We start from the raw sequence: 24,917 nt of genomic DNA, 5'->3' as shown, positions 1-24,917 counted from the left end.
GCAACCCACTACTGGAAAACACCCATACACTCTCACATTCACACACACACACACACACACACACACACACATACACACACACACACACACACACACACACACATACACACACACACACAGACACACACACACACACACACACACACACACACACACACACACACACACACACACACACACACACTACGGCCAATTTAGTTCATTCAATTCACTTATAACGCATGTCTTTGGACTGTGGGGGAAACTAGGGCACCTGATTTCCCCACACAGAATGCCAACTGATCATTCTTATTTTACTTTATTTTATTTATCTTATTTTATTTTATTTATTTTATCTTATTTTATTTTATTTATTTTATTTCATTTTATTTATTTTGTCTTATTGTATTTTATTTTATTTATTTTGTCTTATCTTATTTAATTTTATCTTGTTTTATTTTATTTATTTTATCTTATTGTATTTAATTTTTTATTTAATTTAACTTATGTTATTTTATTTCCTTTATCTTATTGTATTTAATTTTTTCTTTATTTTGATTTATTTATTTTATCTTATTGTATTTAATTTTTTAATTTAATTTAATTTTATCTTATTTTCTTTTCTTTATTTTATCTTATTATATTTTATTTTATCTTTATTTTATTTTATTTTATCTTATTGTATTTATTTTTTTCATCCTATCTATCTATCTATCTATCTATCTATCTATCTATCTATCTATCTATCTATCTATCTATCTATCTATCTATCTATCTATCTATCTATCTATCTATCTATCTATCTATCTATCATCTTCATCTATTTTTTCATTTATTATATCTTATTGTATTTTATTTTATTTATCTTATTTTTTATCTTATTTTATTTAATTTAGTTTTATTGTATTTTATTTTATCTTATCTTATTGTATTATAATTTATTGTATTTTGTTTTATTTTATTTATCTTATTTATTTTTATCTTATTTAGTTTTATCTTTATTTTATTTCATTTTATTTGATTCATTAATTTATTTTTTCTGTTGTACATGTACCGGTTGATTATAACATACCACATTTTACCTAACTTTTATTTTACTTTGTTCCACATATATTATTTTATTATTATTTTTTTTTTTCTCTTGCGGTCTCCTGGTCTTGTGTTGCTTTTTTCTTTTTTATTTTATAGTTTGTTTAACTGTTAATTTTAAGCTGTTTTGCTATTTTGTATTATATTAATTGTATTTTATTATAAATATTGCCATTGTCATTGTTTCATATTCAATCGATTGTAGTAAAGGAAAATATGTGAATTGCTTTTTAAGTACTTAAAAAGCTTAAAATATAAAAAATGTCACATTTCATCCAACATCAACATTTCCTCTAACATTGCACATTTCAGTTAGTTACGCAAAAAATTATATCATGTAAAACAACGTAAATAAAGCACTTTTACCATGTCTTCAGAACGTAATTGTCACTTTTTGGGAAACTGTTGCAATTTGCCAATAATAATAATAATAAAAGTGACTTACAGACAAAACACGATAACAAACACAGCCATGTTATCTTGTGTTCAGATGGCTGATGTTTGGGAACACAGTGTTGTTGAGCCACTGCTGTGAGTCTGGAGGTCATTTATTCAAATTGTTTTGATGAGAGACGTTGTTTCAGGAATATGAGTGTGTGTGTGTATAAATGAGAGAGTCTTTCCCAGTTCTTAGTTGCGTCAGGAAGGGCTCCCGCCGTTCATATCCCAGAGTAATTGGTGATTCTTCAGCATTTGCATTCTTTATAAATGCACAATGTTTTATTTTAGATATGGAGTAGGACTGCACGATATTAGAAAAATGTAACATTTTTAATGTTTTTTTTATTTGATTTATATTGCAATAAGAATCCAATTTCACCAGATGCCCTGAATCTCTCTGCTTGGAAAGAATTTATAATATTAGATGGATTCTGTAGGGCATTAAATATGATAAACTACAAGCACACCTAAATACAATAAAAAAAAGAGATACAACTGAAATAAACAGTGTTTTATTGTTTTTAGAACAGTATTTAGGTATACAGTAATTGAATAATCAAATGTAAAATAACTACGTGTAGTTTTCATTGTTTAAATAACTTAAAATATTCATCGTTATTAAAGTTACAAGGAGTACAATTTATTACACCTGAATGCTTAATAAGTAAAATTTTCATACAGTCACAGGCCCTAAAGAAACGCATGTAAATAATCAATAATAATCCGGACTCAATATTGCATATGCTCGCAATCTGACTATTGTAAAGCTAATCATGTTCATATATATGCAATAAATGAGGAGAACTTCTCTCCTCCTGAATCCCCGGGTCTGAATGCAGGCATACTGGATAGCAGTGCAGCAGGTCTCTTGCCGTATCTTTTCCAACCATTAGCCCTGCTAGTAATCTGGAGGATTTAAACATATGGTGAACACAGCAGCAGGAATATAGGCGATTATGTTTGTATGGTAACGAACTCAACTTATAAAATGACAAAGCCATCCAATTCTCGTACAGCTCTTGCGACAGAAATGCTCGCTGCAAACCAATAGCTTTGCTGTATTAGGCCTGACAGAATTGCGGAGAAAAGCATGCAACAAACCTTGTGGATCATGGAAATAAACACATACGACTCGTGATGAGGTGGACGATCTCACTCAGTCATTGGGTATCACAGCTTGGCAGGTCTGCCTTGCCTTCGGAAAGCACATGCTCTCATGAATAATTAAGAAGCAGGGTCTTTTCATAGGATAAGAAAACTCTGCTATGAATAATAATGAGAAACCGACGTGTCACCACTCCACTCACAGATTCGTGCTACATCACCGACTTTAATCCCGCCCCAATAATTATTTGAAAACCGGAAGATCAAATTAGCTGACAAAAGCTCAAAATTATCCAGTTTTTCCCACAATTAAAGCTGACAGGTGCTAATGTTGTCTTAAATCATGCTCAACACTCAAATCTGTTAAAATCTCCAAAAAAAAAAAGTACTCGAGGGTGTCTTGAACCTTAAATAAGATCCTTTGGTATGCAGGGAGATGATTATTTAGAATATAGAAAATGGAGGACGTTGTGTGAGCAGTCTTTAGTTGTTTTCACAGATACATTTAAATATGGCTTGGTTTGACATGGATATTTTTAAAAATGTGAAAAATGTTTGTCATCGATACAGAAAAACTCTCAAAGTCTTCTGGAGACTGTCAAAATAAAAGGTTTCATTTTAGTTTTTGATTTCATTTGACAAAAACGTAAAACATTTCGTAAACGTTAAACATGTTTCCTAAAATTGTAATTAAACAAATTGCTTGAACTTGAATGTATAATGAGGTAAATTTTTACAGGGTTTTTGGTTTCCTAAAGTTCCTATTATTTCAAGAAGGAGTGACTCGCACTATTTTTATTTTAAATATTTGCGTTTTTACGTTTTTTGAAGGCAAAACCACGAATGTTTCGGCTCAACGCCTTCCTAAAGACGTTTTCTACACACTGAGGAAAGCGTTGAGCCAAAATATTTGTGGTTTTGTTTCCTGAGAAAAATTTAAATGGAGAAAAATAAAACGGGATTCATAGAAAAACGAATTAAATGGATTTCATAAGGCCCTGTAAAGCTGCACATAAAATACCAGAATGGAAACAACGTAGATGACGGTGCAAGTTATGAGGTTCCATTTCAGATTCAGATGCCTATGTAGTAATGAAGCAAGTAGCCAAGCAGCTCACTAGCTTTTGGATATGAGCCTGTTTGTGTGTGTTTGTGTGTTTGTGTGTTTGTGTGTTTGTGTGTTTGTGTGTGTGTGTGTGTGTGTGTGTGTGTGTGTTTGTGTGTTTGTGTGTTTGTGTGTTTGTGTGTTTGTGTGTGTGTGTGTGTGTGTGTGTTTGTGTGTGTGTGTGTGTGTGTGTGTGTGTGTGTGTGTGTGTCTGTTTGTGTGTGTTCAGACTCCCTTTATTCTTTTCCCTCCTTTTCTCTCCCACAATCTCTTGGACATCAGTCGCTCTCTTGTTCTCAGTGTGTGAGGCAGATGAAAATGTGGGGCACTCGCTCTGTTCTTCACACACAGACACACACACAAACCATCTGGGTCTCGCATTCCAGCGAATGAAACTGAAAGGGAGTTTACACACTCGACTGACAGCGGGCCTGTCCTTTTAAATGCCCCCTCACACACACACACACACACACAGACACAGCCATCTGTCGGATCAGCAGTGGTTTCTGCGTGCATATCGCTACATGGTTCCGCTTCCCTGTGGAAAAATAAATCCCAGCACTTGTGTTTTTCTTCCTAGAATCACCAGGATTGTTCTGATTAAGCACAGTTCATCTGTTTGTTTGCATGCTTGTCTCTTATTAGATCATCTGAATAGTTTTACTTGTATATTTAACATTCATTTCATTGTTTGTTTGTTTTTTTGGTCTAGTTGTTGATTAGTTTTGAATCCTGAAAGGTCTCTTTAAATTGTCAGTTTTTTTATGTAATGTAATGTAATGCTATTCTGTGTGTGTGTGTGTGTGTGTTTAAAGAGCCCCTATTATACATTTAAAATAGGTCATTTTTTGGTTTTAAGTGTCTCCAACAACAGGCTGATCTGCATGCAACGTCAAAAAACACTTTCATTGTCTTATAAAATGTGTTTATTTTTACCTAATTATCCCAGCGACTCCCATATGATTCCTTCAGCGATTCTTTTGTTCTCAAACCCTTGCTTAGCACGAAGCTAATCTGTGCCGATTGGAAATTTGACAGCCTGTTGCGATTGGTAGACAGCATTCAGCGTGAGACAGAGTGAAATGTATGTGTGAGCATACAAGCCAACACTCCTGTTTTTCCCGGGAGTCTCCCTTATTTCCGACCCATCTCCAGCCACCCACCCATTATTTTATTTATCCCGGAAACCTCCCGTAATTTCAACCACCCTTACTCTTGTGAAATGGAGGAAGAAACTGATCCATGATCCACTGATCCATGTACTGATAAAGTTCCTGTCGAGCTCTGACTAAATCCTATACATCAGTAGTCTTTTCTGATCCTTCCTTTAACAAATGGTAGACGAATCCCCCATTGTAAGCGTGTAAATTGCTGATGCACAAGTTAGAAAAATGACAGGAACAGCACAAGGCTGGGCTATAATGATGAGGTATTTTTGCAAAAATAAACCTCAACCACTGACTCTTCACAGTTTCATCTTTGGGTAGAGGAAATAACACTAACTTCTGCTTACACTTCAAATAATATCCAGCTGAGCACAGCGTCTTCATGACTTGATTTAACCGGGATCTGCTAAAGTGTTTGTGGGCAGGGCCGCAGGTTTTAATTTTACCGGGTTTGCGCGTCAATACTTGGGCAGGGATTTTTTCGTATCGACGTCACGTCGAAACAGCTAAAGACTCCTTATCAAGACGATTCACTTGAAGCACTATGAGTGGACTCTTTTATAGATGAATCAATAGTTTTAAACACTGTCCACTTTTAAATTTAAGCCTTTAAGCTGGATATTACACTTCACTTAGAGCTGTGTTACACACTACATGGAAGGTCATTTTCAAACACCCATTGTCACAGTGTAAAACTAAAAGACACTGTGACTAACAAACACACATCACATTGCACTCATACATAAAATACATACTTTTAAACATGGACCTTTGTGTTATTTGTATTGTGCATGTGTGTGTTTGTGTAATGTGTATATGTTGTTTTTTCTGTCCAGATTAGCATTGTGTTTATGTAAAAATTTCACTTTTATGTCAAACAATAGCCCATATCAACACTGAAATAACCACAGACACGTTTTCTTTCAAACTTCATTTATTAACCAAACATAGAGAGTTTACATATACTTACCAGTTTCCATTTCTCAGCACCAAACCTGTTTAACATTCAAACAAAGCCATTTATACAGATTTTTCCCGCCTTCACTTTGGAGCAGCCATTTTCCATAACATCATCAGGGTCACAACCCCCTGGTCAGTAAATAAAAATCACAGTTTTGTTGTTTAAATTTGTATTGGTCATTTGTTGTGTTGTATTTTGAGTTTTGTATGCGTATTCATTTACTTGCATTAATTTATATTTCTGTTGAATGTCTTTTTATGTATTTTTTTGTCTACATGGTAACCCACTACCAGTAAAATGGTTTAACCCATGGGCGGGGCCAATACAATAAAATGGCCCCAAACATTCACTTGGTGTGGGTAGTTGTAGGAGAAGGTTGTGTTTGTGTCAGTATTGTTAACAGATTTTGTTCAGGTCATTTACTTGATTTAGCTGAACAAGCCTGTATATACATTGTAAATATTGAATAGTTTACTTTTTTTTTTATTGTTATTTTGTCACTTTCACCTTTTTGCTGGATTTTTGTTTTCACTTTGTGTAAATAAATCACTCTTCACTTTCACCAGCGGCTTCTGTGACACTTTTTTGCCTCCATCCACCCGGTCAATCGTAACACCCATAATAAGGGCTCTTTGAAGATTTATTTTTGGCATTTTGTCTTTATTTGACAGGACAGTGTAATGACAGGTAGTAAAGGAAAGAAAGGGGGATAGGATCGGAAAAGGTCCACGAGCCGGGACTCGAACTCAGGACACCAGGATCACTGCTGTGCTATATGTCGGTGCACTAACCACTAGGCTATCGCACCGGCAATGATTAAATGTGTTTGCAACAATATTGTGATTATTAAAAATAATGTCATGGGCGCCAATAGCCTAGTGGTTGAGTCTGCTGACATATAGCACCGTGATGTTTACATTCACTGTTTCATTTGGGGAAACTCAACCCACTACTGAGCTTTAATAATAAACAGGTATATGCTGCGCTTCCCATCACTTTTATTCAGCAGCAATTACTTATGGGACTTCTCAAGGGAGAAGTCTGCATTCGATGCATCCTCTATCTAGAACACATCCGGGTATTTTCACGCATCCTCCGTTCTTGCAGTCGTGAGTTTTGGAACTGAACATTGTCGGTTGATAATGACGTTACACGAGGATGCAAGAACACTTAAGAACGCATATTGAGAAACAGCCAGCCTAAAACAGCCTAAAATTCAATTGTCATGTAAATGGTCAAAACACACATAAAGTTTTCCATGTTTAGTTCAAGTTGGTGCCAAATAATAAAAATAAATAATAAAAATCTAAATAATTTATTAAATGTTTGTATTAAGTTTGTTTTATTTAACCATATTAAGTTGAACTAATATTTTTGCTTGGGCTTAGTTAAACAGTAATATATTAATTCAGCAAAAATGTGTTAAAAATGGTCTTTCTGTGTAATTTATTGAATATATTTAATTGAATCCAGTAAGATTACTAAAAGGAACGATCCACGTTTTTGAAAACAGGCAAATTTTACAACTCCCCTGGAGTTACACACTTAAGTTTTCCCATTTTTGAATGCATTCAGCCTATCTCTGGGTCTAGCGGGAGGAATTTTAGCTTAGCATAGATCATTGAAGCGGGTTAGACCATTAGCATCTCTGTCAAAAATGACCGAAGAATTTTGATTTAGATTTTTGAATTTTGAAAAAGTTTTCTATTTAAAGCTTGACTCTTCTGTAGTGATATTTATGTGCTTGATGTCACAGTTTTTACAAAAAACCTGTTTTATAGTTTACACATTGTACATAATGTTACACAATGTTTTAAAAAATGCGCACTTTAAAACCCGTTTTGCCCAAAAAATTCAATTGTCATGTAAGTGAACGGACAAAACGCTTAAAGTTTTTCATGTTTAGTTCAAGTTAGTGCCAAAAAAATGTAAATAAATAATAAAAATCTAAATAATTTATTAAATGTTTGTATTAAGTTGGTATTTAACAGTATTAAGTTGAACTAATATTCTTGCTTGGGCTTAGTTAAACAGTAATATATTAAGTCAGTAAAATAATATGTTAAAAATGGTCTTTCTTTGTAATTCTGTCATTTGTGTAATATATTAAATTGAATCCTGTAATAATACTAAAAAGAACGCTCCACGTTTTTGAAAATAGGCTAATTTTACAACTCCCCTAGAGTTACACACTTAAGTTTTAGCATTTTTGAATGCATTCAGCTGATCTCTGGGTCGAGCGGGAGGAATTTTAGCTTAGCATAGATCATTGAAGTGTATTAGACCATTAGCATCTCTGTCAAAAATGGCCAAATAATTTTTAGAATTTTCCTATTTAAATCTCAAGCAGTAATAAATTAAGTCAGCAAAAATATGTGTTAAAAATTTTAAATAAAGGGTTATTTTTAAATCCATTATTGACTTGACTAATAAAAGAGAAATCCAGCCCGTATTATAGTCATTATAGTTGTCATCTTATTTTGTTCAAAGTATTAGAATTCGTTAGTACTTTTACCTCGTATTAGCTTTTTTTTATTGTGTTTGTGCAATTACTTTCTGTCCTGTACTGCATGTTTCTTTATATTTAGCTATGTTAAGCTGTGGTTTGGAGGCCTGTGCTCAGTCATTATTATTATATTTTCTTGTTTTATATTTTTAGTCTGATTCCAGGCTGCAATCTCATCCTTGCGGACTACGGTAAAACAGCCAGTGGTGTTCAGTTTCACCACAGCAGTTGTCTGAAAACAAACCTACATTAGACCGAGACAGAAAGACAGGACAAAATTAGAATTAAAGACGCTTTAGAGTCCAATTGTAGCGATGTTCTTTAAAAATACATATTTGAGTTTATTTTTGGAGAGAAAACATCAGGGAAAGTGCAGTGATCATCAATCTGGAAAACATTCATTAAAGTGTTTATTGTTAATATGAAAGTTTTCATGATGTCTCTGCCTCTTTTTCAGCATAACTTCAATGACCTGAGTGGTTCAGTGTCTTTGGCCTGGGTTGGAGATGGAACAGGGGTGAGTCAAAATCTGACCAGTTCATTTAACATAAGAATACAAAAGCAAAGCATGAAATTGATATAGTTTTAAATGTAGTTGGGGATGTTAGTATTTCTGTGTAATTTCTTTTCAATATATTCAATTGAATCCAGTGAAAATACTTAAAGGAACACAAAAAAGGCTTAATTTACAACTCCCCTTGAGTTAAACAGTAGAGTTTACCCATTTTTGAATCCATTCAGCCGTTCTCTGGGACTAGCGGGAACAATTTTAACTTAGCTTAGCATAGATCATTGAATCAGATTAGACCATTAGCATTCATTCATTCATTCATTTTCTTGGTGGCTTAGTCCCTTTATTAATTTGGGGTCGCCACAGCGGAATGAACCGCCAACTTATCCAGCAAGTTTTTACGCAGCGGATGCCCTTCCAGCCACAACCCATCTCTGGGAAACATCCACACACACATTCACACACACACTCATACACAACGGACAATTTAGCCTACCCAATTCACCTGTACTGCATGTCTTTGGACTGTGGGGGAAACCGGAGCACCCGGAGGAAAGCCACGCGAAGGCAGGGAGAACATGTAAACTCCACACAGAAATGCCAACTGAGCCGAGGTTCGAACCAGCGGCCTTCTTGCTGTGAGGCGACAGCACTACCTACTGCGCCACTGCCTCGCCCTAAACCATTAGCATCTTGCTCAAAAATTACTAAAGATTTTTGATAATTTTACCTATTTAACTTAATCAACTCTTCTGTAGATCTTTCATGTACCAAGACCAATATGGAAAGTTCCTATTTTAGAGTTCCGTTATGTCTAGATAAATATGTTGCACTCTCTCTACTCACCAGCAGTGAGATGAATAATAAATAAGAATATTAAGATTGTAACACTTTTGCTTTTATCAGATAATAGGATGAAATTGCACATTTTTATACACTTTACAATAAGTTTCATTGGTTAATGCATTTACTAACATGAACTAATCATGAACAACACATGTACAGCATTTTTTAATCATAATTGAACATTTACTAATGCAATATTTACATCCAAGTCCATGCTTGTTAACATTAGTTAATGCACCATGAGATAACATGAACTAACAATGAACTACTGTATTTTCATTAACTAACATTTACTAGCATGAACAAATACAGTAGTAAATGTATTGTTCATTGTTTGTTCATGTTAGTAAATGCATTAATTAACATTAACTAATGAACCTTATTGTAAAGTGTGACCCTTTTTAAAAAAATTATTTTTATATATTGCCTTTTGGACTTAAGCATTATAAGTTTTTGTTGGTATTATTATTATTAATATTATTATTATCATTTTTCTTCATTTGCATACTTTTAAAGGTGCTGTATGTAAGATTTTAAGTCTTCTAAAGCATAAAAATACTATAAAATGTTTGCAGATAATTAAAGACTCTTGTTTATCTAAAAAACAATGCTGAGGTCAGATATTCTACTTTGAAAATGTGTTTTTCAGGCTGGAACGTTCGCCTTTGTTTTGGTTCTTTTAACCTGCCGACTGCCACTTCAGCCAATTATATTTCAGCACCCCGGATTGCCTTGGTGCAAAACCGCGTATTTCATTTATTTATTTAGAAAGGCTTTTAAAGCATGCGCCCATGACCAAAACGTGACCTTCAGTGGACAGTAGCAGACTCCGAAATGAGATGCAGATTCAGGGCTTTATCATACACCCGGCGCATGTTTGCCTCGGTTTGCCCCGACATGTTGCTATTTTCAGACCAGCGCAACCTTAATTTTCCCGTTTTCTGCCACGTTGTTTAAATGACAAATTCATTTGTGCCACTTTGTAGACTCATGGGTGTTCCGGTCAAGAAAAGAGGTGTGTTAAGGCGCATTGTTGGTGCGTTGCTATTTTGAGGATCTAAAATAGTCTGTTCAATAGACCAGATCAAAGCAGGTCTATAGTCCAGCGCAGAGCGCGTTAGTTGTGCGCCTCCCTTACACATTGCTTAATATACACAGGATGTACAGCAATACACAAATATCTTTACAAATGAAAAAAAAAATAAAGGAATAAATTATTACAAAAATTATAATTTTCTACATAAATAATAAAACCACAGGGGCTTTTTTCAGTTTTTTCATCACAATTTGTATAATGTATTTATTATTATTTTTATTATTATTATTACTATTATTATTTTTTTAAGTATTATTTATTATATGCATATTTATATATTTTTTATTAAAAACAAATTTAGATTTGTCCACATGTCAGGTTTTGGACCATATGGAGCATAGCACGTGTGTTTGGATATAACTCAGTTTATTGAGCACACTTCGTTATTACTGTTCATTTATTAGTTTGGTGGAAATTATAAATAAATTTAAAAATAGTTTTAAAACAAATCTTTATGTTTAACAAACAAAATTAATTATTTAGGCTAATGAATTTCTTTAGTGGAGCGCATACAACACAATTTCCTCATCTACAAAAGAGAGAAAGAGAAAGAGAAAGTGAAAGTAAAGGCTGATTGGAGGAGGCTCATTCTTTATCCTCGCTGTAGGTGCTCTGTTTCACTGTTTCTCACTGGTGAAGCGTTCAGTTTTTCCACTTACAAAGTCCGCCATGTAAATAGCAAATGTGCTAAGGCGCAACGCAACTGACTCTTAAAGGGAATGGGAGATGAGACTCTGATTGGTTTATTCTCAAACACACCTATATTTCATTAAATAAGCACAACTCATTGAGATAAGCACTACCCTGTTACATCATGCGCTGCAGTGCAGAGTGTATTTTTCTGTCCTTAAAATAGCAAAAGTGGATTTGGACACTCTCTTAATGCTTTTGCACCCTGCGCTTTAGACTCTGTGCCTAGATCATTAAAATAGAACCCTCAGTGTTCCACATGAGGTGGTTATTAATTAGCAAGTAATATAAATATTACGAACGTAAACAACACGCTACCTAATGAGATTTACAGTGATAAGCAATTAGGCTGTTTTCACCGGACGAAACCCAACAGAAATTTAAATACATCCATTCAGAAGCACAGAATACTCACAAAATGGTAAGGTTTATATCTAATTGATACACAATAAACCTCTTAACATTATTAAATGTTGATGCTGAATCACTGATATGTGTTGGTTTGCACTGAGTCAGTTCTAAATTTAAATTTCGAACTGTTTATTTTTGATTGTCAAGGTCTGAGGTGAACTATCTGCTGCTGCTTTCAGTAGTGTGGCAATAAATGTCATGTAAAATGGCATTCAAACTCACATTGTTAGCATTTGACACTGAATAAAGCACATGAGGTGTACCTGAGGTGATCACAGTCAGTTATCTGTTGTTTAGCTGCTAAAATTAAAGCCGTTTCTAATATATCAATTCGAGTTGTGGGTTAGAACAAAAACTCATTTTAATATGGAGAATATTCCTTCTATCGTGTGACGTTACTTTTATATAGAACATAATTTAAATCAGTCTTTAGGCTCAAGTCACTCGCTCGTGTTGGTCCTGTATCTGGCAACCTGCGCTTGTGTTTGTTTTGATCCAGGAATGCAATACCTAGTTCAACCACTGGGTTACACACTGCACCTTTAAAGTAGGGAATTCCCTATGGTATCGTAAATGGTATAAAATATCGATATTTTGTAAGGTATTGTATTGTAGTTGAAAATTCCATTATCGTCACAACACTTTTGTATATTATTATGATATATTTAATTATTAAATATCGTAATATCATATGGGTGCCCATGTAGTTAACTGATGAAAAAATCTTGACGTTAAGTGCAAACCCACTATCCATTTGTTGCGTTCAATGGAAGAAAGCAACTCATAAAGATTTATTACCACATGAGGGAGAGTAAAGGATAAAGTAATTACAATTTTTAGGTGAACTATGCCTTTTATACCAACTGGAAACAGAGATTTAGTCACTGCTACTGTTTTTACTTGCCAGTAGCGAATGAACAGAATGTGTAATTGTCAGCCGAACCGTCTTAGCCACTAAGCTGTTCTGAAGTCAGCGCCACGATTTGACTTGCAGGAATGTGGCCTTACAATCACACGTCAATGCGAAACGAGAAGGAGTGAATTACAGATTCAGCGGCTGAAAGAGTCTTCAGAGTCTGCCTTGACAAGACCTCAAACCCTCATTTAGCGCCAACAACACTAGAGGATGAATCTGTCGCTTGGAGAACTGAACCAAAGTGCAGCTGTAAAACATGCAGAAGCTGTAATTACTGCCTCAGGCCAGCCTTCACCCAACAACAACAACACTTCGAGACGTTTCTGTTAACTCTGTGCAAACACTTTTCAAAGAATAGCATCTTTGGAGACGACTTTGTTGCTTTTTAGATGTTGAAATTAGCAGCTTTCCGGGAACTGTTTATTGGGTCTCTAATGAGTATTGTTCTGGTAAACAAGCTTGTTTCCTAGAAGTGCTTTTTGTATAAAGAAATATTAATCCAAATTTAGCCAATTTGCTTTTTAAAAACAGGAATTTGGCCTAAATGTATGTTTTAATTTATTTTTTATTGTTGGCGTGGGTTTTCTCTAGGTGCTTGGGTTTCCCCCACAAGTTTAAAGACATGCACTGTAGATGAATTGGGTAGGCTAAATTATCCGTACTGTTTGTGTGTAAATGAGTGTATATGGGTTGCAGCTGGAAGGGCATCCACTGCATAAGCATATGCTGGATATGTTGCCAGTTCATTCCACTGTGGCGACCCCAGATTAATAAAGTGACTAAGCCCAAAAGAGAATGAATGAATGAGTAAAATTAGCAATTAATCATAGTTATTATTATTATTGTTGTTGTTGTTGTTATTAATTAATAAATAATAATAATAATTATTATTATTATTTTTATTAATATAATTATAAAAATATTTGTAAAAATGTTTTTCGATTAAAAACAAAAATGTATTTTAACTCTTGCTGTAAACTTGCTCTTATTTTTTATATAATTTATTAATTTATTTTTATTTATTTATTTTTTCTCAAAGGATATGTTTGTTTTTCATTCATAAATATTATGAATTAAAATATGTTTTATTTTGATGGGATTGTAGGAAAATAAGAAAATTAGGATGATCTGTAATTTTTCCTATATTGTATTGTACATTTGAATTCAGAATTATTCGCCCCCGTTTAAAAAAAAAAAAATTCTTCGTTTTGAAATATTTCCCAAATGATGTTAAACAGAGCAAAGAATTTTTTCACAGTATGTCTGATCATATTTTTTTCTGGAGATTTTTCGTCTTTATTTTTTTATAAAATAAAAGCAGTTTTTATTTTTTAAACGCCGTTTTAAGGTCAAAATTATACAGAACAAATACAGAACAAACCATCATTGTACAATAACTTGCCTAATTACCCTAACCTGCCTAGTTAACCTAATTACCCTAGTTAAGCCTTTAAATGTCACTTTAAGCTGTATAGAAGTGTCTTAAAAATATTTAGTCAAATATTATTGACTCTCATCATGGCAAAAACTAAATAACTCAGTTATTAGAAATGAGTTACAAAAACTTTTATGAATAGAAATGTGTTGAAAAAATAATAAACAGAAATTGAGGGGAAAAAATGTACAGGGTGGCTAACAATTCTGACTTCAACTGTATATTTATCCACAATAGTAAAGTTTGTTTCGTTATTAATGTATCTATTTATTTATTTATAAAAGTCCTTTATTATCACTACTAATGACTGTGTTTAAAACAAAATAACATCAGCACTTGAAAAAACGTGCGCTGTGGCTAACCATGGCGATGCTTGTTCTATTTACTTCAGATGGTACTAAGCTGTGACAAAGAGGATAGAATACGCAAAACATCCACTCCCATAGTTTTGAATGGGGAAAAGTGTAAGTCAATGTGATTAATGAAGCCCCACCTTCTAGTACAGGAGCCAATCAGGGATCACTATAGACAGACGATTTTCCGAGGGAGGAGCTTGGACCAGATGTGAATTTCTGCAGATTTTATGACTTAAACGTTTAGAAATGAAACTAAAGAGACAGATGTCATTTAATTTAATTGGTGTTTCCTAATATAAAATTTAATCATAAGCTTGGCAAGCAATTTTGAAGAATTTGATGTTTCTCTATTCAGACGGAATGCCCGAGCATACTGCCCAAAAGGCGTTTTAAAGACGGCCACAAAGTGAAATGACATGCTTTAAAGGGACTTTGGCTGCGCCTAGGGAAAGACACTGAAGTCCCAATGTGATTTTGTTTCTCCTGATAATTCAGGCACTTGTAATCTGCCTACGAGTTCCGCAACCGGGACACGTAACAGATGCAACTTTTTTCGTTCTTTTATAACCTGTTTTAACACATTTTAGTCTGTTTTTTTTATCTGTTTTAATCATTTTTAATTCTCTTGATAATTTTTATTTTCCTGTTGTCTTCTGTTGTATCCGTTCCAGTTCTTATTGTTTCTTTTATTCTTGTTTATGTAAAGCACTTTGAATTACCATTGTGTATGAAATAAGCTCACCTTGCCTTGCTTTGTCTTGTCTGCTATGTCTTGTAACACTAATAAATAAATGTAAAAGTAATAATAATAACAATAATGAATAATAGTAACAATTTAATATGTAATTAATAATTAATTAATCTAAAAATATTTAACATTTTGATCTGACATCACTGGCCTGCATTGTTATAAATGAATTATTCTTATAATTATTAATAATAATGTTATTATTATTGTTATTAATAATAATAATAATAATTGTAATAATGATAATAAAATATTCAATTAATTAACTAATTAATTCTTATTATAAAAAAGGTAAAAATGTAAAACAATATGAAATGTAGTTCCTTATTTTAATTTATATTTTAAAGTATTTAAGATTTTTTTTGTGGACCCATTATGAAAGCTTCTGTACAAATATTTTAATTTTATTTAATTTTGTTATTTAATTTAATTAGATTTTTTTCATTCTTTTTGTTTAGATTATATTAAATCAAGAGAAACAAAAATGGTAAAATAATTTAAATTATGTTTAAGACTGAGACATTACTTGAATACATTTTATTATACTCTAACATTTATTGTTTTGTTTATTAAATAATTAATGAATTTATTTATTTGTTACCCTGCCTGAGTCTTAACAGACATAAAATAATATCCGTAAAGCTCTACTTTTCATGGGTTTAATCTAATATAAATGTGTACGCTTTAAAGCTCTGCCTCTTTTTTTATTATTTTTTTTATTTAAGCAAAATCACCTACACTGTGTGGACTCCTAACCATTGCTTTCTTCTTATGGAAATGTGTTTGATTATAGAGTTAAAATGAATAGCAAGTATTACGTCACGTTGACTTTAAGTGTTAGAGACAGGAGTTAAATGAGAACCAGCCACTGACCAATCAGAAGACTTTCCTGCAGCAGAAGCGCCTGAACTTGACTGATCTTTGAATAAACGATTGTGAAGGTTGAAATTGTGGCTCTGCTCAAGTCCAGGCACGCAATATCTTGACCCAGCTAGAGTTTAATTCTCTGTCAAGGCACACTGAAATTAAAATGATGCTAAATAGTACTAAAAGTGGTGCATTGGCTTATAAACATAACAGAATCACTTTGAGTGTTAAACAGCAACTTTACCGCATCAAAACACATTGACTTGTATAGAAATATATAGAAATAAGAATGACTTTAATTGATCAAAAGGTGCTTTGTAAGTGTTTCTAAACCTTCATGAGTTTCTTTCTTCTGTTGAACACAAACAAAGATATTGTGAAGAATGCTGAAAAAGTAATAGTAGGATAAAAAATACAACAGAAGTCGATGGCTGTTTCTTCAGTATATATCTTCCCTTGTGTTCAACAGAAGAAAGAAACTCAAACAGATCTGGAACGAGTGGAGCATGAGTAAATATTGAGCAAATATTCATGTTTATACCTTTAACAGATTCTTTATGTGCGCCATGATCGCCTCCAAAAAAAACAAAGAACCATATTTTTTGTGTGTGTATGCAGTAATGTTCACCATTTTTCACCAAAATCTCTCTCGTGTGCAGGTCCTGCTGGTTTTGACCACATTCCAGGTCCCTCTTTTCATCATGCGCTTTGGTCAGTCCAAACTCTACAGAAGGTAAGACTGATTTTTAGAGCTGTCCAAAAATATATTTAAAGGGCACCTTATATGTAAAAGCACTTTTATAAGGGGTTTAAACACAACACTGTTATGTGGCTGCAGTCTTTGAATATAACCAGCTTCTAATGGTCAAAATCTATTCATTTCATTTTTTATAATCACACTTCATAAAAACACAAACACTTTGCAAAAACAATTTGATCGTCATTTTCGCTTTATACGTGTCATTAGAGGGGAAAAGCCCTGCCCATTAGTAACTATCTCTTCCTCGTTAGCCTAGGACTTAAAGGGCCATGAAACCCCCTCGTTTCAGCAGGGTGTTTTCACACCTCTACTTTGGAAAAAGTCAGAAAAGTGGGCGTGTCCAGCTCTGTTTAGGGGGGAGTGTAGGAGGAAGAAAAGGGGGATGGTGTGGGAGTGTCTATTGGGCACGCGCGAGTTTCAGTCAAAATACACACACATACACACAGGAGAAAGTGATGGTGTTTAACCTACATGGACATCTGTAGTCGAATTATTTGCCAAATTATTAAATGGCGGACTTTAACTGCAGTTTGGTTCTTTCATTCAGGGAATTCATTCATCTCCCTCTCGACAAACGAGATATTTGATTCGAGGATCTGCTCTAAGCGTGTATTTTTCATGCAATGTTTGATACCGCACGGCGAATGAGAGAAAAAAAACCCTCTGCATTTCCCGGAAACTTAGATGCACACGCCAGGTAGCATCAGAAAGCCGCGTGTGTTATTCCGGTCATTAAATGCGGTAAAAACCCTACACGAGGTTAAAGTTTGGTTGTGGTGCTAACATGTTTAGACTCGGTGCAATAGTTTGTTCGATACGACACGAGAGCACTGGTCGCTCACTTACCAAATCTGTAGAGACAGGACAATCACCAGCAACAAGGGCCGCGTCTTTATTAAGAGGAGACTAAAGCGAATCAAGATCTCAGCGTTTGCAGATGAGAACAGCTCTCAGGTAAACAATAATCCTCCTTAGACACGCAAGTTATTGTTGTCGAGCGTCGCGTACACTGTTAATCCATTGCGTGAGTCTGAGCTCTCACAGAGAGAAAATGAAAACGAAACTTAACTGCAGCAAACTATAAAAGCAACACTTCACGCTTATTTTGCCAACACAACGTGGCGTCTCTGCCGTCTAAACACTATGACACTATGAATATTAATGAAGTTGCACAATAGAGCGCGCTGATTGGTTTGAACCAAGTCTTACTCATGCATTAATGCATCACACTGTAAGACATAATAAGACACACTCTGGCACAGGCGTCCAGTCTGCACGCTGGAATACACGCTATTTTGTCATGACCGTGACGCAGCTTCAAAAATTAGTTTCAAACCGGAAGTACGAATTTGCTTGAAATAACGCAAAAACAACCAATTTACACTTTTCAGTGAAATATAGGTGTCCTAATAGTGTTTTTAGCAGTGTGGGACACATATACAACTGTCAACAGCTCAAAAAATGTGTTTTGGTGTTTCGTGACCCTTTAAGTCTTGCTCTGCAGACATATGTAGCTCTGCCCTCTTTTAAAAAGAGCACAACCAATTTAAAGCGACAGTCACCTAAATGACACAATTAAAATTAAAGCCTAAAAGGGGCAGCTTTAAAGAGTTATGACATATAAACTTTACTTGTGTGGTATTTTAAGCTGAAACTTCACATACACACTGTAGGGACATCAGAAACTTGTACATCTTGTGAAATGGGATTAATAGGTCCCCTTTAACGCAAATCCCACCAGATGAAACTAACTTATCGATGTGGCCTGTTATCTCTTCTTGGTCAGTGAAGACTATGGAAAGACATTTCAGGACATCACGGACCTCATTAACAACACCTTCATACAGACAGAGTTCGGCATCGCAATTGGCCCTGACAATTCCGGCAAGGTAAAAAATGATTTCTCTGCTATACTAAGTGAATGTGAAAAGTTAGATTTTTATACACTTTTGAATGGTACTAATGACAATGCTCTTTAATTTTGAAATACACGTGGAAATTACTCAACAAAATATAAATAAAAACATTACAAACACTAACAAATAAATCTGAATTTCAATATTAATAATGGAATCTTAAAGAATTTGTCAAATTTTATTTCTATTATTATGGATATTTGTGTTCATTTATATGCATCTCTTCCAGATTAAAATAGGCAGAAATCATTAAAGGGATAGTTCACCCAAAAAATTGTATTCTGTCATCATTTCCTCATCCTTGTTACTCACTACTTGTTTCAAACATTTATGATTTTCTTTTTTTTCTGTTGAACACAAAAGAAGATATTTTGAAAAATGCTTGAAACCTGTAATTATTAGCCACACTTTCACTATCTCGCCTAAAGCGAGCTTGCTATGGTGAGCCAGGGCCAGTCGTGTTTTCATTGTCACTTCCGGGGTCTAATCGGGCTAAATCAGGGCTTCATCAGGCCCAGCAGCTGGCATTTTTCGGCCTGGTGAATACCTTGTGCCAAAGAGGGTTAGCTGGGGATTCAGGGCAGAGTGAAAGGAGAGGCAGAGTTTGCCAAAGTCTGATAAAGGTGGCGTGCTGCCATTACACTAGTATTTCAGATTTTCAGAATTTCTATTTCCAATCGCACACGAGGACTTGCACCAAACAAATAAAAAAATAAGGGAAAGAAAATCATTAAGCTGGTCAGTTTAAGGTAGGCTATTCCATAAAACACCTTATAGGCTAGAGGTCTTTTATAGTTGCCCTTATCTTTCCCTTTTAAGTGTAAAGATAGAAATAAAAACGACTTTAATTTTTTACACTAAGTGATATTTCTTTGCTGCGTCCTCCTTGATGTTTCAATAACATAAAATAATCTTTACATCATATTAAAGACACAGCAGCCAGTAACTTTGAGTTGTCGAGAGTTTTTGTCAAGTTTAAAAGGTGTGTTTGTGCATGAAACGTGCGCATTTAAATCGTTTGAATAATTACAAATATTGGATATAATTAAATTCACATTAAATAAATGAACCAAAATAAAACAAACAAAATCTATAACAATGTTGGTATATATTTTAAGCAAAGGTCTATAAATATTTTACAAAGGCCTATCTGAAATTTTTTTTTGGGATATTATCTAAAAACAATAAACTACTGAGAAGTTTAGAAATATTATTTATAAAGTATTTGGATACGATAATATTAACCAAATCGTGCAAACAGATGGGGGAGTGAAACCATCAGAAACGTTCTACTTTTGTGGCATCCAGTCTTGCGCAGTGCTGCTTTACAAAACATTGGGAAAAACAGCACGTAAAAAATGTGTTCTGTGTCCTTATACAAATGTTTATGTTTTATTATGACGTGGTAAAAATTAAAAACGAAATTTTACATGTAGAGCTTTATTAGTGGATAACTGCTGAGCGCAGTGAAATATAGGCTATATTTTATTACTTGCTCTTATGTGCTGACACACAACACTTTCCTTTACTTAAAATAAACAAATAATATGCAACATCCTTACATTTTTCTCTTAAATAAAAGGGAATGACCTAAGAGCCATATAGCTTAGGGAAAAATTAATGTTTTAGGTCTCTCCGGAGAATTTGAGCTGAATGTTTGATGGCGTCTATCAAAACGAGGATGTTATAAAATACATTTTATACCGAATTATTACCGGTTATTATTTCTGCGGTTATACATTATGGATGGGTGCGCTCACTGTGCTGGATCATCCCTCCATTAGTGGCAAGACCACTCGATGCACAATGCCAACAGTTGGTTGGCGAGTAAACAAATATAATGAATGAAAATACATAGGCCTGTGCGTATAGACATATAATGTAATGTACAGCAGGGCTATTCAATTAGTTTGTCATGGGGGCTAGTTTATGAAAAGCATCCCATACGATGGGCTGGAGAGATATAATTTGCTATATGAGTAATAACACAACTGCTTACTGCATATAAAAGCCCATATGCTGTATTTTTGCTCCACGTTGGCTTTTTCTACATTAAAATGTTAATATATTGTATTTTGAAACTACATAAAATCACTGCATAGTACAATAGACTTTTTCCTTTTTTTTTTTTTTTTTTTTACAAACATTCAAATGTTGTATTTCAGAGCACAACAAAAGCAGTGCATTGCTGAAGTAAGCTTCTTCTACATTCAGACACATTCATATGATATGTTTTGAACTGTATAACAATTATGGATGCAACAATAATAGATTTTAATTGTACAATTATATAATGTGAAGAATAATCATGGTTTCACAGTTATCACGTCTCATGTAAATTCAAGCTTTATATTAAGCAAGTAGCTATTTATATTACCTGTTGTTGCAATCTGCATTCATACATACAGTACATAATTATTTTAATAATAATTCGCCTTACATATCTTTTGTTTACATTGCACTGAAAGGCACGCACAACTCTCAGCGCGAGATTTTTTCTACTGCAGCTCATGCTATATTTAACAGACGCACTTGACTTCATAACTATAGCGGCCGCTTTTCGACTGAACTAAATTTATTTTTGATGTCTTGGTCACACTGTTTGGAGGGCCAGAACAGGAGGGCCTGGTTCGGACAATTGAATAGCCCTGATGTACAGTAACGTGTCATCTGTCGTGGCCCAATAAAAGCCCTGGCTCGCACTGGCCCAACAGTGGAAATGCGACTATTGACTTCCGTTATTTTTAGGTTGATGGTTATAGGTTTTCAGCTTTCTTCAAAATATCTTCTTAAGCATTCAAAGTACAGAATAAAGAAACTCGTAAAGCTTTGGAACCACTTGAGGGTTACTTAATTGTGATTAAATTTTAATTTTAGGTGAACTGTTTCCTTTAAGAGCGTTTAAAATACAAATAAATATGTTAAGCAATCTTTTAAGTCATCAAACTGCTTCATGATTTGTCCCACAGGTGATCCTCACAGGGGATTTGGCTGAGGAGAAAGTCACCAAAATCTTCCGCTCGGTTGATTTCGGCAAAAGCTTTGTGACCTCTGAGCTTCCCTTCCATCCGTTAATGCAGATCACTTACAATCCCAAAGACAGCAACATACTCATGGTCTACAGCATCAATGTAAGACAACAGATTAGACATTATTTTTGTGCTCCTTTTATTTTGTACTAACACTCTTTTCATCTGGTTTCAGTATGACTTATGGCTGTCGAAGGACTTTGGAGCCAACTGGAAGAAGATCCATGAGAGTGTTTGTCTAGTAAAATGGTATGAACGTCAGTAATTGTAGGAATACTTGTTATTCACTGTTGTTTTATCGGCAAAAAATCAATACAAAGTAAAATATATCTTGACATAGGGCTGTGTGAATAATTGAAGGTGTTTTTCATGTCAGCAAATGTTGTGCATTTTGTCAGTAAAGCTGGTTCTGGTAAAACTTCAGCACATACTTTCAGATGGAGCAGCATTTGCTAAACAGAGTCATAGTTCACTGACAAGCTACTCAAAATCAAATTAAATTTGGAAATAAATTTAATGGGTGACGCAGTGGCGCAGTAGGTAGTGCTGTCGCCTCACAGCAAGAAGGTCGCTGGTTCGATCCTTGGCTCAGTTGGCGTTTCTGTGTGGAGTTTGCATGTTCTCCCTGCGTTTGCGTGGGTTTCCTCCGGGTGCTCGGGGTTCCCCCACAGTTCAAAGACATGCAGTACAGTTGAATTGGGTAGGCTAAATTGTTCGTAGTGTATGAGTGTGTGTGTAAATGAGTATGTGTGGATGTTTCCCAGAGATGGGTTGCGGCTGGAAGGGCATCCGCTGCGTAAAAAAAATGGGCTGGATCATTCCGCTGTGGCGACCCCAGATTAATAAAGGGACTAAGCCGACAAGAAAATGAATGAATGAATAAATTTAATGACCTAATACATTGAGCATAGAGCTAACGCTAACTTTGTATGCCTCTAATTGTAGATTGAGTTGTGAGATTGAGGATTTAGGCCCAATGAGTATTAATTCTGTTTTGTCTGAGTTTAAGAGAAGAAAATTGTTGGTCATCCAGACTTTAACTCTCTAATACACTCAGTTAGCTTAGACAGTTCAGACATCTCATCAGGTTTAGTTGAAATATATAATTGAGTATCATCTGCATAGCAGTGAAAGCTGATCCCATGTCTTCTAATAATGTCTCCCAGTGGTAGCATGTCAATTGTAAACAGCAAAGGGCCTAAAACTGATCCTTGAGGCACCCCATACTTTACTGGGCTGACTTGTGAAGGCTGTCCATTAATATTTACAAACTGGTAACGGTCAGTTAAGTATGACTTAAACCATTGTAGAGCCTGTCCCTGGACACCTGTAGACTTTAAGCGATTTATGAGGATATTGTGGTCAATGGTGTCAAATGCCACACTAAGATCGAGTAAAACTAATAGCGAGATGCACCCTTGGTCAGCAGCTAAGAGTGAATCATTGGTTATTTTCACTAATGCGGTTTCTGTACTGTGATGAGCCCTGAAACCTGACTGAAACACTTCAAAAATATTGTTTGTCTGCAGAAAGGAGGATAATTGAGTAGAAAAAACTTTTTCTAGTATTTTAGACTTAATTGGAAGATTTGAAATAGGCCTGTAATTAGCTAAGTTGTTGGGGTCCAATAGCGGTTTCTTAATAATAGGCTTAATAACAGCTAGCTTGTAACAGTTTGGAACATGGCCTATAGATAAAGAAGAGTTGATAATGTTAAGAAGAGGTTCTCCTATAGCAGGCAGCAATTCTTTCAGTAATTCTGTTGGAATTGAGTCCAGCATACACGTAGCTGGTGTAGAGCTATTTATAATTTTATGTAGCTCTTCCTGTTCTATGATTTTGAAGCACTGTAGGTTATTATTATGATTCAGTGAAATATTTACAGGATTTGAAGTATAAGCCGATGTTGAAAGTTTAACATCTCTTATTTTCTGTCTAAAGCCTTCTATTTTATCACTGAAAAAATTCATGAAGTCATCACTAATAATTTGCAGTGGAACATTTTGTTCCAAGGATGACCGATTATTTGCTAATTTAGCAATGGTTTTAAATAAAAATCTAGGATTGTTATGATTATTTTCTATCAGTTTGCGGAGGTGCTCGGCCCTGGCAGATTTTAGAGCCCTTCTATACCTGGACATACTGTCTTTGTACGCAATTCTAAAGACCTCTAGGTTCTTGATTAAAAAACTAGGTTCAACTAGGTTCTTGACTAAAAAAGCCTTAAAAGAACATTATGTTGCCCAACAATAGCAATATTTGTCAAATTGTAAAGTGTCCTCTGCTTGTTGCTGTATGTGGGCGAAGTAATACACAAGGGTGAAGAGGCTGGATGAGTGCTGTTTTTTGCAGAATAATCAGCCAATCAGATTCAAGAACCTGACAGAACTGTTGTATAAATATATAGGTAAAAAAAATAAGTTAAATTATTTGAATTAGGTAAAAAATATATAGGTGAAAAATATTTTGTATGCTATTAGTCACAGTTTAATCGCTAAACAGCACTATTTGAGGTTACGATTCTAATACGAAAGCATATTTCATTGTCATTTCAAGCCAAGGTTATTAAATTATTTTTCAGACGAAAAACAGCATGTCTTGGCAGAATGTTTGAGGTTTTGTTTTCCATACAATAGCAGTTAAACAGTTAAAGCACCATAAAATGCACTAGAAAGCTATTTTGACTTGCTGTTTTTGCAAAAACTGTTTCTTTGAGGTTTGCAGTTCTAACCCTCATGAATATAGTCTTGGTTTCATTTCATATGCTGAAGAAATTGATGCCTTTTGCTTAAATATGAAGTCGCCATCCTTTTTAATTTGGCATCAATTTTTGGATTGTCTCCGTTTCAGGGGAATTGATGACACCATTTTCCTAACCACAAACCCCAATGGATCCTGCAGTGAGTGGCTTTATTTTAGCACAATATTCAGGATTATCTGAACAATGTTTGGAAATGAAAAGATGCTTTTTGTTCCTCGTTCATT

The 24,917-nt window shown here is 34.5% G+C and overlaps 1 protein-coding gene across 3 annotated transcripts in view; it reads left to right on the top strand.

The window, feature by feature from the left end:
• Positions 1-24,917, top strand: part of sort1a (sortilin 1a) — a 57,386-nt gene that overhangs the window by 15,008 nt on the left and 17,461 nt on the right. For 2 of the 3 annotated variants that reach the window (NM_213230.2, NM_001442037.1), the window contains 6 exon segments: positions 8,809-8,868; positions 16,887-16,960; positions 18,774-18,876; positions 21,873-22,034; positions 22,108-22,181; positions 24,783-24,832. In NM_213230.2, coding sequence (NP_998395.2) covers positions 8,809-8,868; positions 16,887-16,960; positions 18,774-18,876; positions 21,873-22,034; positions 22,108-22,181; positions 24,783-24,832 — 523 coding nt within the window. 3 annotated transcript variants of the gene reach the window in all.

This window comes from Danio rerio, chromosome 11, assembly GCF_052040795.2.
Source record: "Danio rerio strain M-AB ecotype USA chromosome 11, GRCz13ab, whole genome shotgun sequence".
NCBI classification, from domain to species: Eukaryota; Metazoa; Chordata; class Actinopteri; order Cypriniformes; family Danionidae; genus Danio; species Danio rerio.
Note: the sequence above shows the minus strand (reverse complement) of the source record. Positions and strands in the feature narration are given on the sequence as shown.